This window comes from Telmatherina bonti, assembly GCF_933228915.1.
Source record: "Telmatherina bonti genome assembly, chromosome: 7".
NCBI lineage: Eukaryota > Metazoa > Chordata > Actinopteri > Atheriniformes > Telmatherinidae > Telmatherina > Telmatherina bonti.
In genome coordinates, this window is record NC_136625.1 from 30,997,103 (window position 1) to 31,011,612 (window position 14,510).

The 14,510-nt window shown below is 35.3% G+C and overlaps 1 protein-coding gene across 2 annotated transcripts in view; it reads right to left on the minus strand.

The window, feature by feature from the left end:
* sugt1 (SGT1 homolog, MIS12 kinetochore complex assembly cochaperone) overlaps nucleotides 1-10,988 on the minus strand; it is a 31,828-nt gene extending 20,840 nt beyond the window's left edge. The window contains exons 1-6 of one of the 2 annotated variants that reach the window (XM_079244168.1): nucleotides 10,888-10,988; nucleotides 10,743-10,788; nucleotides 8,546-8,636; nucleotides 8,335-8,404; nucleotides 6,101-6,171; nucleotides 493-546 (exon numbers count right to left, since the gene is read on the minus strand). In XM_079244168.1, coding sequence (XP_079100294.1) covers nucleotides 493-546; nucleotides 6,101-6,171; nucleotides 8,335-8,404; nucleotides 8,546-8,636; nucleotides 10,743-10,788; nucleotides 10,888-10,901 — 346 coding nt within the window. In that variant the 5' untranslated portion in view covers nucleotides 10,902-10,988. Of the gene's footprint in view, nucleotides 1-492; nucleotides 547-6,100; nucleotides 6,172-8,334; nucleotides 8,405-8,545; nucleotides 8,637-10,742; nucleotides 10,792-10,887 lie in introns of both variants that reach the window. The other variant, XM_079244167.1, reaches the window with a different exon arrangement.
* Between the last annotated feature and the right edge of the window lie 3,522 nt (nucleotides 10,989-14,510).

Sequence of the window (14,510 nt, forward strand, 5' to 3'; positions counted from 1 at the left end):
TACATCTAAGGTTTGTTTCTACATATATATGTAAGCCAAATCCTCAGGAGCTAACCAGCTAACGGAGGTAAGCGGGCTAAAGCTAAGTCACGTTCACCAGCTAAAAATCGCGGTTGTGCTGCGTTCGACTTACTTGAAGCGGGAGATCGGGTACCTGTCAATCAAAAGGACACGCCCCTAAATATGCTGAATTTTGAGATTAAATTACTTTTAAACGGGCGAGTTAGAAAAAAATTCACTCCCCCCACAGTTGTCAAGAAGGTAAACCTGACCTATTAACTGAAAATGGATTTTTGAACCAGGCTGTAAACATGTTTATTTCTGCTGTGAAGTTGGCCTTTTTAACATGGAAGTCTAGGGGGTTTCACTCTGTTTTGTAGCCAGCCCCTAGTGGATGAAGAGGGAACTGCAGTTTATTGTACTTCCGCATTGGTGTCACCTTTAACCACCGGAAGTTGCTGCGTGGTGGTCACCAACTCTAATTTTACTTACCCTCCATCATCTCTTGGCACCTCCTGATCCAGACCTCAAATGACTTGTCAGAGACTGTAGAAGAAAAATAAATGTTTGTTTTTCTTGTTATTTTATCTTTTAAACCATGGTTATCAAAAACATCAGGAAATGTTGAATTACATCGGAATAAGATGTCTGAAGTGTTTTCAGTTTCAGAAAAGCTAAAATTAATTATTTAGAGAAGTTTACTCTTCAGCACTTTAAAGATTAAGGAGTGTTATGGCTACCAAGTATGCAAAACAAATTGCTGCAGACTAGATAGTTATTCAGAAGAGGAAGGATTCTCAGCTTTTTGCAATAAATAAATAAATAAATAAACTGACCAAATAACAGCTTTGTTTTTTACTGTAAATTCATTGACATACATTAGAAACTCATCAAATTGCCAAAAGCCCAACACGGTCAATGTTCCTTAATAATTTCCCATCTTATCTCATCAGCATCTTGCATCACTGTGGAGGAATTTAAAGTCCCATCACAACATTACAACCAAACAGAGGTCCGGACTTTGACAGGATCACCGTAACACATCATTCTTTTCTGTATCACCCATTCTGTTGTAGATTTACTGCGGTGTTTGGCATCATTGATCTGCTATATGACCTTTTTTCAGCCAAATTTTTAGCTGTCAGACAGATGGACACATTGGACAATGTAATACCCGTACAGAGGAGTTCATGGTAAACTCAATGACTGCAAGGTATCCATGTCCTCTGTCTGAAAAACAAGCCCAAACCATCATCCCTCCACCCTTGACAGTTGCTATAAGTTGTGGATTACTACCATGCATCTCAACTTCCAGCTAACCTGTGTAAAAGGAACTTTGTTCCAGTAGTTTCTTTAGATGAAACTTTGCAAACTTAACTGCATGATAGGACTGTGTTTAAAAGAGACGCTGTTTGCCACTTCAACAAACCAAACTTGTTCATTCTTTTTTTTAAAATTGTAACATCATTAACTTGAAAGAGGCATTACGTAACTTTTTGACCTTAAAACTTTGTGATCTAGACTTTTTTTGATGACACAGTGACATCTACCACATGCATTTCTGGAGCCACTGCTGCCCAGCAGTCTCCCAAGGCTGAGAAACTGGACTATACAACTCTATCATCTGGAATGATGCGTGACATTGCAGCAGAGTTTAGTTTATGCTACTAAACGCACTGGCTGTTTGGAACGCGCACCATCAATTCAGCAAGAAAATGCAAGAAGATTAAAAGAGAGAAAAAGAAAAAACAAGAGTCAATGTAAGATGGTCTTTTGCGGGCTGGAGAGAGCTAACGGGTCAGGTAGTCTGCAAGATGGATGCAGAATTAAGTGTTGATAGGCGGCACATGGTGGTAAAAATGGCTAAAGTTTTGTAGTGTGTCTTTAAAATTCAATGTGATACTTTAACAAATCTACACCGTCTGACATCTTGGGATGTCCACTCCTAGGAATACTGAATTGTCTGAAATGTTTTTACACTTGTGAATAATTACTTTACAATAGTGAACAACAAATTGTTTTGAAAATGACTGTATACATACATCATCCCCAGATTATTGCCTAGCAACAGTTACTTCCCTGAGATCATTATTGATGTCTTTCCTCCTTGGCATTGCGTTATCACACACCTGAATGCTGCAGACAAGCAAATGGCCAAAAGTCCTCTCTTACAGAGGTGATCACATTGATGAAGATCAATTCATTAAAGCTAGAGTAGGTAATGTTGGGGAGCTAGCAAGATGTGAAAGTGGCACCCTGTCTTGGCTCCTCCCCCTCTGATTTTGCTCCTTGGTTGATCCGAGGCCTTTTTATTTGCAGCTTTTTCCACCAACGATTTTCTCTTTCTTGGCTGTTTAGCAGGAAGAGGCAAATAAACCAAGCTGGGTCGGGAAATCCTTCCTGCATTTTCTCAGCCATGTTTGCCTTCTGAGTTTCTTCTTCACGACTTCCTATTTTCATCCTAACCTGCTATTTATATGCAGGGTGTGGCTATCAGGTATGTGGTGCGGGAGGGGGAGGAGGGGAGCCGGGAGAAGAAGCTTTCGAAATATAAGAAATGAACAACTCCATTTAGGTCTGAACATTTAGATTGGTCAGCGTTTTTACAGATTTACAGTAAACTGAGGGTCTAGCTATATTTCTTATCGTTCATGATCACAGAATGAATAGACTATTATCAGGACGTGGAACCACTTTACCCAGAGTAAAAAAAAATGTCTCTGAGCAAGATTACCCACCCCAACTTTAAGTGCTTTTGATCAGCACTGTGTATGCAGTAAAAGCTGACTTTGGTTTTGCACACGATAGATTTTGCTTTAGTTTTTCCTAACAAATATTCGCAAGGTGAGTACAATAGCTTTTGTTGTCATTCAGCTGAGGCTGTACATACCTAATTTTAGGACCTGGTAAGGACCAAATCATTTTTAAATATGTCTGATATGTAAAATTTGCAGTTTAAAGAAGATTTTCTTGTTATTTAGCTGTAGTCAACTCTTGCACAAATATGCCCATTTATAAAGAAGAGGGTGCGTTGATGACTATGATCCTTTTGTATTTCCTGCTTCAGAACTATTACTTATTTACTGCATTATTTCTAACCACACAAAACTGTTGATATAACAATTAAAGTATTAATTCATCATGTGTTTGGATTATTCATAGGATGAAGCTACATACCAATCATACTGAATTCATTGTAAAAGAAGAAACTGACTAAATCACAAGCTATCTGTAGTAATAATTAAAAAAAAGGACACAAAGTGTAGTGGGATGATAATGACCGCAGGTTCAGTCAGTATGGATAAACATTAGCATCAATAACTCACTTTGAAACCTGTGTGTAAAACAGCACATTAATTATTACTGAGCAAAAATCTTTTAAGCCTAATTATGTCTTAAAAGGATCCCTTGAGTCAAAACCTGCTTGAGAAGCCCTAAACACACACGAGCTGTTGTAGCATGTGGACTTACTACAACAGAGGACTAGAATCATTAATGCGTTCAACCCCTATGAAAGCCAAAATGCATCACCTTCTACTAGAACTAAAACATTGAAATTAGTCTGCACTGAATTTGCTGATTTCTTTTCTTTCTTGCTTATCTGTTTATTTTCATTATGTTTTACATATTCTTAATGGATTAATGCTGTAGGAGCTCTAGAAAAGACTAAATATGTGTCAATAAAAAAGACAAGGAAATCAGAATATGAACAGAAATGGTAAACAAGCAGTTTGCTGAGATTCCTGGTAAGAATTCAGCCTTTCACCATCATCTGTCATCAACGCACTGGCTTTAAATTCATTTATGCTGAAATCAGCTACTCAGCCCGAACTAAACGTCTATGTTTAGCTGGTACAGGGGCTCTCCTACTGATATGTGTTGCTTGTTTTTTTCTGTTTTGTTTATATTGTAAAAAGCACAGAGCAAATTAAATGAAATAATAACAAAAGAAAAAAAAAAAAGCACTGAAAAGTTAATAGAATAATGGAGATATTTATCAGAGTTTTCACCTCTTAATCTAGTTTGATTTTTGTGGACAAAAAAATGTTAATTAAAAAAAAGGAATGGCACAAAACACATTTACATAAATGTTAACTAATGGTTTAAATGCTATAAAATACTTTTTCTTTCACCATTTCTCAAAATTCAATGCGGATCAGCAGGTGGCGCCACTGAGCATGCTGAGACTTGAGAAATAAACTCTTTTTTTAACATAATCAGATGGAAAGTATCCGTGTTTCAATGTTTGAAACCAACAATTAGTAACTTAATTGATGTATTAGCCTAAAATATTCATGAACATTCAAGTATCCAGCCAATCAAAGCAACTGACAACATCTATAGACAAAAGACCTCTAGCCAATCAGAGGAGTTTAGCGAATAAGAGTTTTCAGTGTCTTGACATGAGCTAAATTATAATCTGTTTTGCATCTGTTTATGTTCTAAATTTCGGAATTCATCCTCTGGAAAAAAAAACAAAAAAACCTATAGATTGTTGTTCTGGTGACAAACCAGGCTGCGAAAAGACTGAGAACTTCCTTTAGTTGTTGTCTTGCAGAAGTGCTGGACATTTATGTTCAGCATAGTGACAAACCTGAAGATTGTGACTGAATGAATAAACCTTAAAAATACACTTTCAAAAATCTGCCATCTTAAAAATCAACCCTTTGATTTATTGATAAAATGTCAGTATTTTAATAATCAAAAGTAACAAGACAATGCTGAATCACTGACTTCTCTGCAATATTCAATCTATCAAATATTAAACAAACCATTAATCGTATTCCCAATAAAAAGGAAGTGGGAAAAAAAACAACAGCCTTTTAGACGTGTTAAACTGTTAGATAAACAAGGGGTGGCAAACAGCAGATTCACAGCCTAAGGATAACATATAATTCCAAAGCGTGTTCTGGCCGACATTTTACAACCAAATGGGCCTGTTGCAATGAGCAATAACTCAATTAATCTCACGATAAGACAAAAATGCACGCAATAATTTTACAGGACACAATAACTTTCATTTGTCTTTCATTTCTCTGCTGCATTTGTTTTAAGACACTACTAACTAAACACTGCAATACAACAATCTTTCATCAACACGTAAAACACAACCATGTTTTGCATTTTTCCCAGCTGCGCAAAAAAGATCTTTACAAACAGGCGAGCTCCATCGTCCATGACAGTCCACGATCACTGTGGTGTTTAACCGGCAGATTAAATACAAACAGGACGATGCAACGTGGTGTGCACCCAGACAGCGTGGTTTAATGTTGTTAAAAAGGCAACATTTTGAAAATGTTGCAAATATTTCACAGCCATTATTATTATTGTTTATTGGAATAATTTCTGAGACAATTAATCGCATGGCAAAATTTGTTACCGTGACAGGCCTACAACCACATGGACTATATGTGTGGATTACACAATGAGGACTCAGGGATTACACGGCTTTAATGGACAATGTGTATTTCATCTGCTTTCTGAGCAAGCCCATTCCACTGCTAATATCAAATCTAAAATAAAACTAATTAGTCTGGATTAAATATAATAGAAAACATCAAGTCCATTTCCAGGTTACTAAAAGTCCAAGCTAAATGCTTTTCCTGTCCAGTTCGAGGCTTACATGTATAGTTAGCACAATAAAAACAAGAGAAACGTCTTACTTATTCCCTCAACTCACAATGTCTGCACTAAAAGCATAAGCTTCTCTTATGAATAAAATACCAGTTAATTGTTGTATTTTGTATGAAACAAGTATAAACAGGAACAAACACAGCATGAAGAGGAAAACCTGATTCAATAAAGAAAGATCATCACCTGATTGGTTTCAGTTTTTGCAAGTCATCTCATACAAACACCTCCGGAAAGGTTATTAAATCTGGGACCCACACCAAAGCGCTGGTGTTAATCAGAAACGGCATGTTTCAGTCAGGATGTTTTCATGACAACAGTGTGTGTAAATGACTATGAAACATTCCTGAAGCCAAAGGCACAAAAATGTAGCTTTGTGTTCACTGAGGAGAGTGAAGCAGACAGCACTGCTGTGAACAGGAGTGGGTGAATGGTGTCTGTGCTTGAGGCCACAGTGGGTTGTACTCACCATCCAGTTCATGTCCCTGAGTGAAGGCTTCCTGTGCTGACTCATAGTGTTTTAGGTGGTACTCTGCTATCCTGCAAGTTGGACGCAAAAAAAACATGTCACACACACTTGAACTAGGTGATTCAGGAAAAATGTAATTAATGCGTTCTAACAGAAAATTTGGATCATTTTATACACCCTCCTTCTGGCCAAATAAAAACAAATGTATAAAGTTTCCATCCCAAAGTCTGCACCAGTGTAGTTTTAGAACTGGGAATGTGTCAGGAGGAATTTAACACTCAGATTATTTGATCAAATCGCAACTTAACAGCCTCTCAGACAAGTGTTTATGCAATTTTAATGGTTTTACTGATCTCTTCAAGAAAATTGCCTTCAGAAAGTTGCCTGTATTAATTTATTCCTGACAAATTCATCCAGATATGCAGAGCTACAGACTGGCTTTCAGACTGGATTTTAATAGATTGATTAATAGACACTGATAGTTTCTGTAAATTACGGTTGAGATAGAGAAAGCTGGAGATTGAGAGAGAGAGAGAGAGAGAGAGAGAGAGAAAGATAACATTGTTCTAAAAACTGAATGAGACCGGACATTTCAAACTTTGAAATGGCTCATGAGTAGGGCTGTGACCATATGCTTTCATCCCAATTTGATTTAATTAAAATTCTTTTGGTGCAGATTTAATTTAAATTGCAATTTTCACAATTCTTCGATATTACAAAAAAAAAACACAATTATGAAAAAAAAAAACAGTAGCCAGACCATCATTCTGCTGCTATAATGCCCAAGAAGACAAGTAAAAGGATCAATAAAAATAGCAAATTTTATAAAGTAATTTTTTTATTTATTTGGAAAAAAAAAAATTTTTTTTTAAATTTTTAATAAGAAAAAAAAAAAAGTATTTTAAAATTGTGAAGCAAAAACTCCCGATATTCAATTTTTTCCGAATTGATTTCTTTAGGAAAAATCTGTCGTTTAGTGGGAGATTTTTTCTTCGACAATTTCTCACCCCTACTAATGAGGCCATACTCCTCCTGGAAATGTCTTTTCTGGGTTTGTGTTTAGTCTCTATCATGAGAATTTTCCACTATGACCAGCAAAGTGAAAGCAAACTCCTTTTGGCAACATATAAACATCTAGGTTTTTCCTTTTTTTCTTAAAAACAAGTCAGATTTCGACCGGTCTTCTTCAGGACAGCCTCCAGGTGCAACTCAAACACATTAGGTGAGTTTGATGGAAAATGTTTTCATTTTCTGCCAAAGCTCCTCCTTGTGTGTCAGTCAGTATATTCTCAGCCTGATGCTCCACCTGAAGCTGATGCAGTTTCATTTTCGTTATAGCTACACTGGATAACGCTGATTTCTTTTTTTTTTGGATAATTAAAGTGTTTCTTTATCCCTTTTGGAGGAGACTAGAGCCTTGTCAGTTCAGGTGGCGCCACACAGATGTGGGGGCTGCAGAACGAATAAACGTAAACTCTCATCCAGCTTTTCTTGTTCATTTGGCTCAGACACCATGAAAAACATGATAACACCTACATAGGAGCAAATTCCACCATATTCTACATTTTACGATAGTTTTCAGCTTCTCATAGATATTCTTCATTGTACTGTAAGTCTAATGTGAAATAGTCGCAGTTTCTAACAGACACAGTACAGTGGATCAGAACCAATCAGAGAAGAAGACCTTCCCCTTCTCTGCCTTTGATTGGCTCTTATCACAATGACATTCTTCCCTGTGCTTGGGTAAGGAGGGAATGAACACTAAACACGCAGACAGATATTCATGCCTAAAAAAAGTCTTACAACTAGACCTGAGAAATTATAGTCACAACACTGGGACCAAGGAAAATAAATAAATTACACCAGACAAATATTTGCCCATGAAAGAGCAGGAGAAAGCCACGGTGTGCATGCACAATTTGCTATTTGATTTGACAATACATTAAGGGAGTTAACAGAAGAATAAAATGGCTTAAGGACAGAAAAACCTCTTTTGTACTTGAGTTACACCTGATCTGCTTGTATAAACCATCTGTCACAGTTCAACAATTTATGACTGGCTTCTGTTTAGGTATTATATGCATATGATGTGTCATATGCTTGAATTATGCTTTATTCGCCTCCTAATTACAATAAACTTCCAAAAACCCAGCAAACTATCAATAACAGCCAACATATACAATGCAACTAACAGCTAGTTTTCCCTTTTTAGAAAGTAATTTTATAGTACGGACCCTGTTCGCATGAATGCTTGTGGGAGGCTGGGTTTCAGCTGTTGGGCTTTCTTGGCATCATCAGCAGCACCTGTAGAAATAAAAACAAATCTATAACTATTATAAAATTATTGCATATGATGTTCACACATCCACAATCAATCAACAAGAACAATCAATGCATAATAATCTTATTAGCATACATGAACCAAAATGGACTGCAGAAACTTACAGCTGTAGTTTTTGAGAAGTATGTGGGCATAGGCACGCTGACAGAACCACTCAGCATTATCAGCATCTCCTTGCAAGGCCTCATTAAGTGCCTGAGAAAGAAAGTTGAGCAGCTCTTGATGCTATTTTGATTCAGAAAAGAAGCATCGATCCTGGATGACTGGACAAATGTAACAATCAAGCTGGCATGGCTGGACCTCTGCATTCTCAAAAGGCAATGGATTACAAATGAAGTCAATGTAGCCGCATCATGTCTAATGTGGCTTTCTCTTCATGTTACACAAAAATCCAAGTTAATAAAGTCTGCAATTAGGTCACAGTAACATTATCATCAAGGGCTTGCATTTGTTTCAACCTGTTAAGTACATGCAAGCTAACAAGCTAATGTCGAAAACACATTGGCTGTAAGTAGCTATGGTCTTGCATTGATATAGATGTAAAATTAGCATGCACTACAATCATTAAATATATATATATATATATATATATATATATATATACACACACACACACACACACACACACACACACACACACACACACACATACATACATACATACATATATATATATATATATATATATATATATATATATATATACACACACACATACAGTTGTGCTCATATGTAGTCATACCCTTCCATTAAAGAAAAGGCTGAATTTACAACAGTCACTCAAATAACTGGAGAATTAAAAAAGGAACAATAACTAAAAATTAGCTAAAATATAATTTAGTAATATAAGACACTGTTTTTTTCTCATTTAATTTAGTTGAATAAATAAAAAAAACAAACAAACAAACAAATTGGTCCTGGACAAATTAGAGCACTTTTCTGTTGAACAGTGGGACAAAATACCTGTCAACAGGTGCAGAAGTCTGACTGAGAGGAACAGAAAACACCTGACTGTAGCGGAAACATTAAAGAACTGTTCAACAAAATATTAGTTTATAATTGATGTAATATGTAATAAATTATCTTATTTGTTTGCTTTTTAAAAAAAAATATTTCTATCAAACCAGAATTAGAAAATAATGTAATGATGTTCATAAAATCTTTATTATTACTTTTTATTTATTATCACTTTAATTTATCATTATTTATTGATCTGCGATGGACTGGCGAGCTGTCCAGGGTGTACCCTGCCTGTCGCCCAAAGCCAGCTGGGATAGGCTCCAGCTTCCCCGCGACCCTGAATTGGATTAAGCGGTTCAGAAAATGAATGAAGGAATGATTATTTATCGATTTCAATTTATTTTACAGGCAGCTTTTTTGTCCTTCTTAATGAAAAAGTATGAATAAATATGAGCACAACTGTATGTCTGTGTAATTAAACATGGATAGATTAAAATGTAGATTTTTAGACTAAAACAAGTCTTTTTGCATTTATAATTGGTATGAGCACCTTTTATTCTTCAACAACCTTAACTCTCTTACACAAACTTTCTGGGACACTCTTTTTTTTTTTTTTTATAGTCCTCAGGAATAGCTATTTGTCAAAATGATCCCACCTTGCTTCTGTCATGTTGAGGTTCAGCCTTTTATGGGGATTAAACCCACCTGTTGTCACCGATAATCAGTTAAATTCTTGTGTCATTTACCATACCTCTCCTTTTCTCACTGCTTTCCTTCTATAAGAATGGATTTTAATTGTGACTAATCTCATGTATCAGATCTTTGCCAGAACCCCCCTCCCTTCTCTCGTTCTCTCTCTCTCTGTATGTATGTATATGTATATATATATATATATATATATATATATATATATATATATATATATATATATATATGTGTGTGTGTGTGTGTGTGTGTGTGTGTATGTGTGTGTGTGTGTGTATATATATATATTAGAACAGAAAATCTTTACAAGAGAAATGCTATGCTGAATACTCCTAATACAGTGGTGTTAGCAGGACAAAATGTACAGTCTGTGGTGGTAACTCAATCGATTTCAGGTTTAGTAGGGAAAAATCCTGAAAACAGTTTTGCTTTGCCTAAATGTGCAACTATAATCTGCTGTTGATAAAGAGGTGTTAGCGGGATACCAGCTAACATAACTTAAGGTAGTGCTAATCATCATGTATAACCAGTAACAATAGTTACGTCTCACTTTCCGTAGATAGCTTTAACTTTAACATGACATCCAGAAAAAGGCATATATTGCAAATAGTTTAGGAGCAGCAAGGCTCATTTTACCTCTAGAGCTTTCTGTGGATTTTCGTCAATGATTCCATCAGAGAAGCTGCTGAAGCAAAATGAAGAAAAAAAAAATCCATCAATAAGCTGAATTAAAGTGAACACATAGAAACAAAAGCTCATCGATATGTTTAGATACACTTACCGTTCCGTTGCCATGGCTTTTACCCGCAGATAGGGAGGCTGTTTCTGGAGTGACGGGAAAGTTCTAGACGTGGAGACAGCAAGAAGCGTGATACTGGAAAAGTCCCAGAACCAGTCTGTCAACATCCGGTTGCTCACTGCTCACAGTGCCGCGACTCCCCCTATCGGCCTGGCGGAACCATAGACCGCAACCAGCGGCAAATGACAGGCTTCCAGGGGGTCACTGTGGAGGAGTAAAAGTGCCACAATGTATTAATTTATTAATGAATTAGTTTATTAATTAAATGTGTCATTCATTTATTAAAGCAGTAAATATTTAACAAATTAATTAAATGTGTCATTAATTATTTAAAATTGAAAATAAATGCACAAATATATATAATTATCAGTAATTCAATAAAATATAATTCATCTATCTATCTATCTATCTATCTATCTATCTATCTATCACTCTCTTTCTCTCTTTCTCTCTCTCTCTCTATCTATCTATCTATCTATCTATCTATCTATCTATCTATCTATCTATCTATATATATATATATATATATATATATATATATATATATATACATATATATATATATATATATATATATATATATATATATATATATATATATATATATATATATATATATATATATATATATATATATATATATTTTCATTCATTCATTTTCCGAACCGCTTATTCCAATTCAGGGTCGCGGGGAAGCTGGAGCCTATCCCAGCTGGCTGTGGGCGACAGGCAGGGTACACCCTGGACAGCTCGCCAGTCCATCGCAGGGCTATATATATATATATATATATATATATATATATATATATATATATATATATATATATATATATATATATATATATATATATATATATATATATATATATATATATTTTTTTTTTTTTTTTCATTCATTCATTTTCCGAACCGCTTATTCCAATTCAGGGTCGCGGGGAAGAATATAATTATTTCATGGTCTCGTGAGTGCATCATGAATTTATTTTGTCTGTCAACCTGACCCATCAAAGTCAGTGGGCGGATTCTCCCGCCTGATTGGTTTACAGCACACTAAGTAAAGACAAATCGATTCCATGTCATTAGTCAAAGCAGAGACGTTTCTACACACTGAGTAGCGTTTTTCACTTCTACCTTGGCTTGGGTACCCAAACAAAACAACAGAACGATCATATTTGCAGATGCCAAAAATCAAGCAGCGTGGAGGTCGAGAAAGTGTTGAAAACCTGTCCGGAGCTAAAACATAAACATAAGTTCAACACAAACCCACGGATTTATCAGTTTATGTGCGTAAATAAACCGTAAATAATAAATCGATATGTGTACAGATGACGTGAAAATATATATTTTTAGAGCATATTGTATTCCATTTTACGCTGCTCATTTATGGTGCAATGACAGCAAAGGTAAAATGACAAAGCTTCAAGTGGAATTTCGTGATGCTTTTACAATATTGTTGTTACTTCCAAGATGGACGAGTGCAGGCCACATGCTTGTATCAAATAATGTTCCTGCCTTTCATTCTGTGCTAAGAAATTTCATGTATAGATTTATGTGTCGATTAAGAGAGTCAACAAATGCAATTGGAATGGTTATGAATGACACACGGTATTTCTCCTGTTTTTGGAATCACTGGAATGAATATCTTTATGGATGTTTTTATAATTATATGTGTGTTTGTATATATAGGCTCTGTGTCTATACATGAATGTGTTTTTTTCCCTCTTTTTTCTTATTAATTGCTAATATGGACAGATGTGTCTGGAATAACGAATAAAGTAAAGTAAAGTAAACCACATGTCAGTATATTATAATGCAAACCATCTACTGTTAATCTATAATCCGTGCTTGCATGATGTGGCAGGCAGGACACCATGAAAACCATTTAAACGGCTTATTTCTAAAACAGCTTTGTTTTAGTTTTTTTTTTTACATTTTTCCATAATTACTTTATATGCTGCCGGAAAAAATGGGAATGGCTGCAGATTTATTAAAATATCAAGCTAAAAACTGATACACAGTATGTAGGCTACAACTAAAATAATGAGCTTATAAATATATTACTGGCTATAAAAACCTGAGAAATCTTAAACAAGTTTTTTTCAAATTGTTTTGAAGTTGTCCTCAGGAATAATTGCTTATTGAAGAGTGCAGTTTTGTTCCTTTCTCTGTCCAACACGGCTACATAATGTTGATAACTGGGGAGGATCCATGACTCCATGACTTGTCACTGACTTTCAGTCCAATTCTTGTGTCATTTGGCATACCTCAAAGCCTTTTAACAGTTTCCTTCCCTTAAAAATGGATTTTTGACAGTCACCCTTCCATGGAAGCTCCTTTTTTCCCCTTTCAATTTTGTTATATTTTATTTTTTGTTGTTTTGTTTGTTTCATTGCCATTTTAGTCAGTAATTTTATTTGTAACATCTGCAGGTCATCATTGTTCATTATCTCTATCCTGCTGTAATGTTTCAAATTGCATTTAATAAAGATCTTAGGGAAAAAAAAACCCTTCCATGGAAGCTATTTCTGACAAGGTCTTTGTGAAGTGAATCAACCAAAGATCGAGCAGCATGTCAAGTTTTTGCTGCATTTGTTTTCCCCTTTTTCTTAAGGACATCACTTTCAGATGTTGCTCAGACCCCCATTTAAAAGCTACAAGAAAGTCTGGCAGCTTGACTTTGTTGCTACAAAAATTTAAAAAAAAAAAAAAAAAAAGTATTTCATTTTACTTCACAGAAATACTTTTGACTCCTAAATAAGAAGTTGTATGAATTGCCTTTTTAAAATCTTTCATAATTTATGTCAATATACAGCATGATGGGAAATAATCAATTGAGGATGATTTTTACACAGAAAAATTTTATTTCATACATCACTTAAGCTGCATGAAAGCAAGCATACAAAAATAAGGCCATAACATTTCCACCTCTTTAAGCTACAAGCTTATCGGAAACAGTAAAACAGCATCAAGAGACATTCAAAAGAAGCAAAGTGAGGGGAATTTAAGAATGACAGCGTAATAAAGTGAAAACAGTTCAGCGTAGGGTTTCCCTGCGGGTAAAGGCACAGTCACTGCATAACTAGAATCTCTTAACAAAGGTTTAGCCCAACTAAAGCCAGCTTTATTCTTACAGTTTGTCATCAAGTAGAATGAGACAAGCTTCATGAAGCCAAATTCAGAACAGCAGAAGAGTTACACTGAACTAATTACTTTATTATAAAAAGTCAGCCATTAACTCGTTGCATAAGGTAAATAGTCTGCAGCATGAAAAGGTTATTAACCTGAGGGAGAAAATGGCAACAGAGCACAAGCACTTTTACACACACGACAGTATATAACACACAAGTGCATGTAGATAAAGGCTTTACAGTCTCATATATGAACGTGCAACAACTAAACAGGGCGTGTATTCCATAAAGGCTGAATAGTTACAATACAAAATTTGATTGTCAAGAAAGGAAAGGCCCTCTGTGAAGATACACAAACATTTAACAGCAGCAGTGCACAAAGACTATTCTACACAGTGTTCCCTTATTTTATCATTTCACAATACATACATAATTCAGTATTCTTACGAAAAATAACAATAACAATATAATATGGAA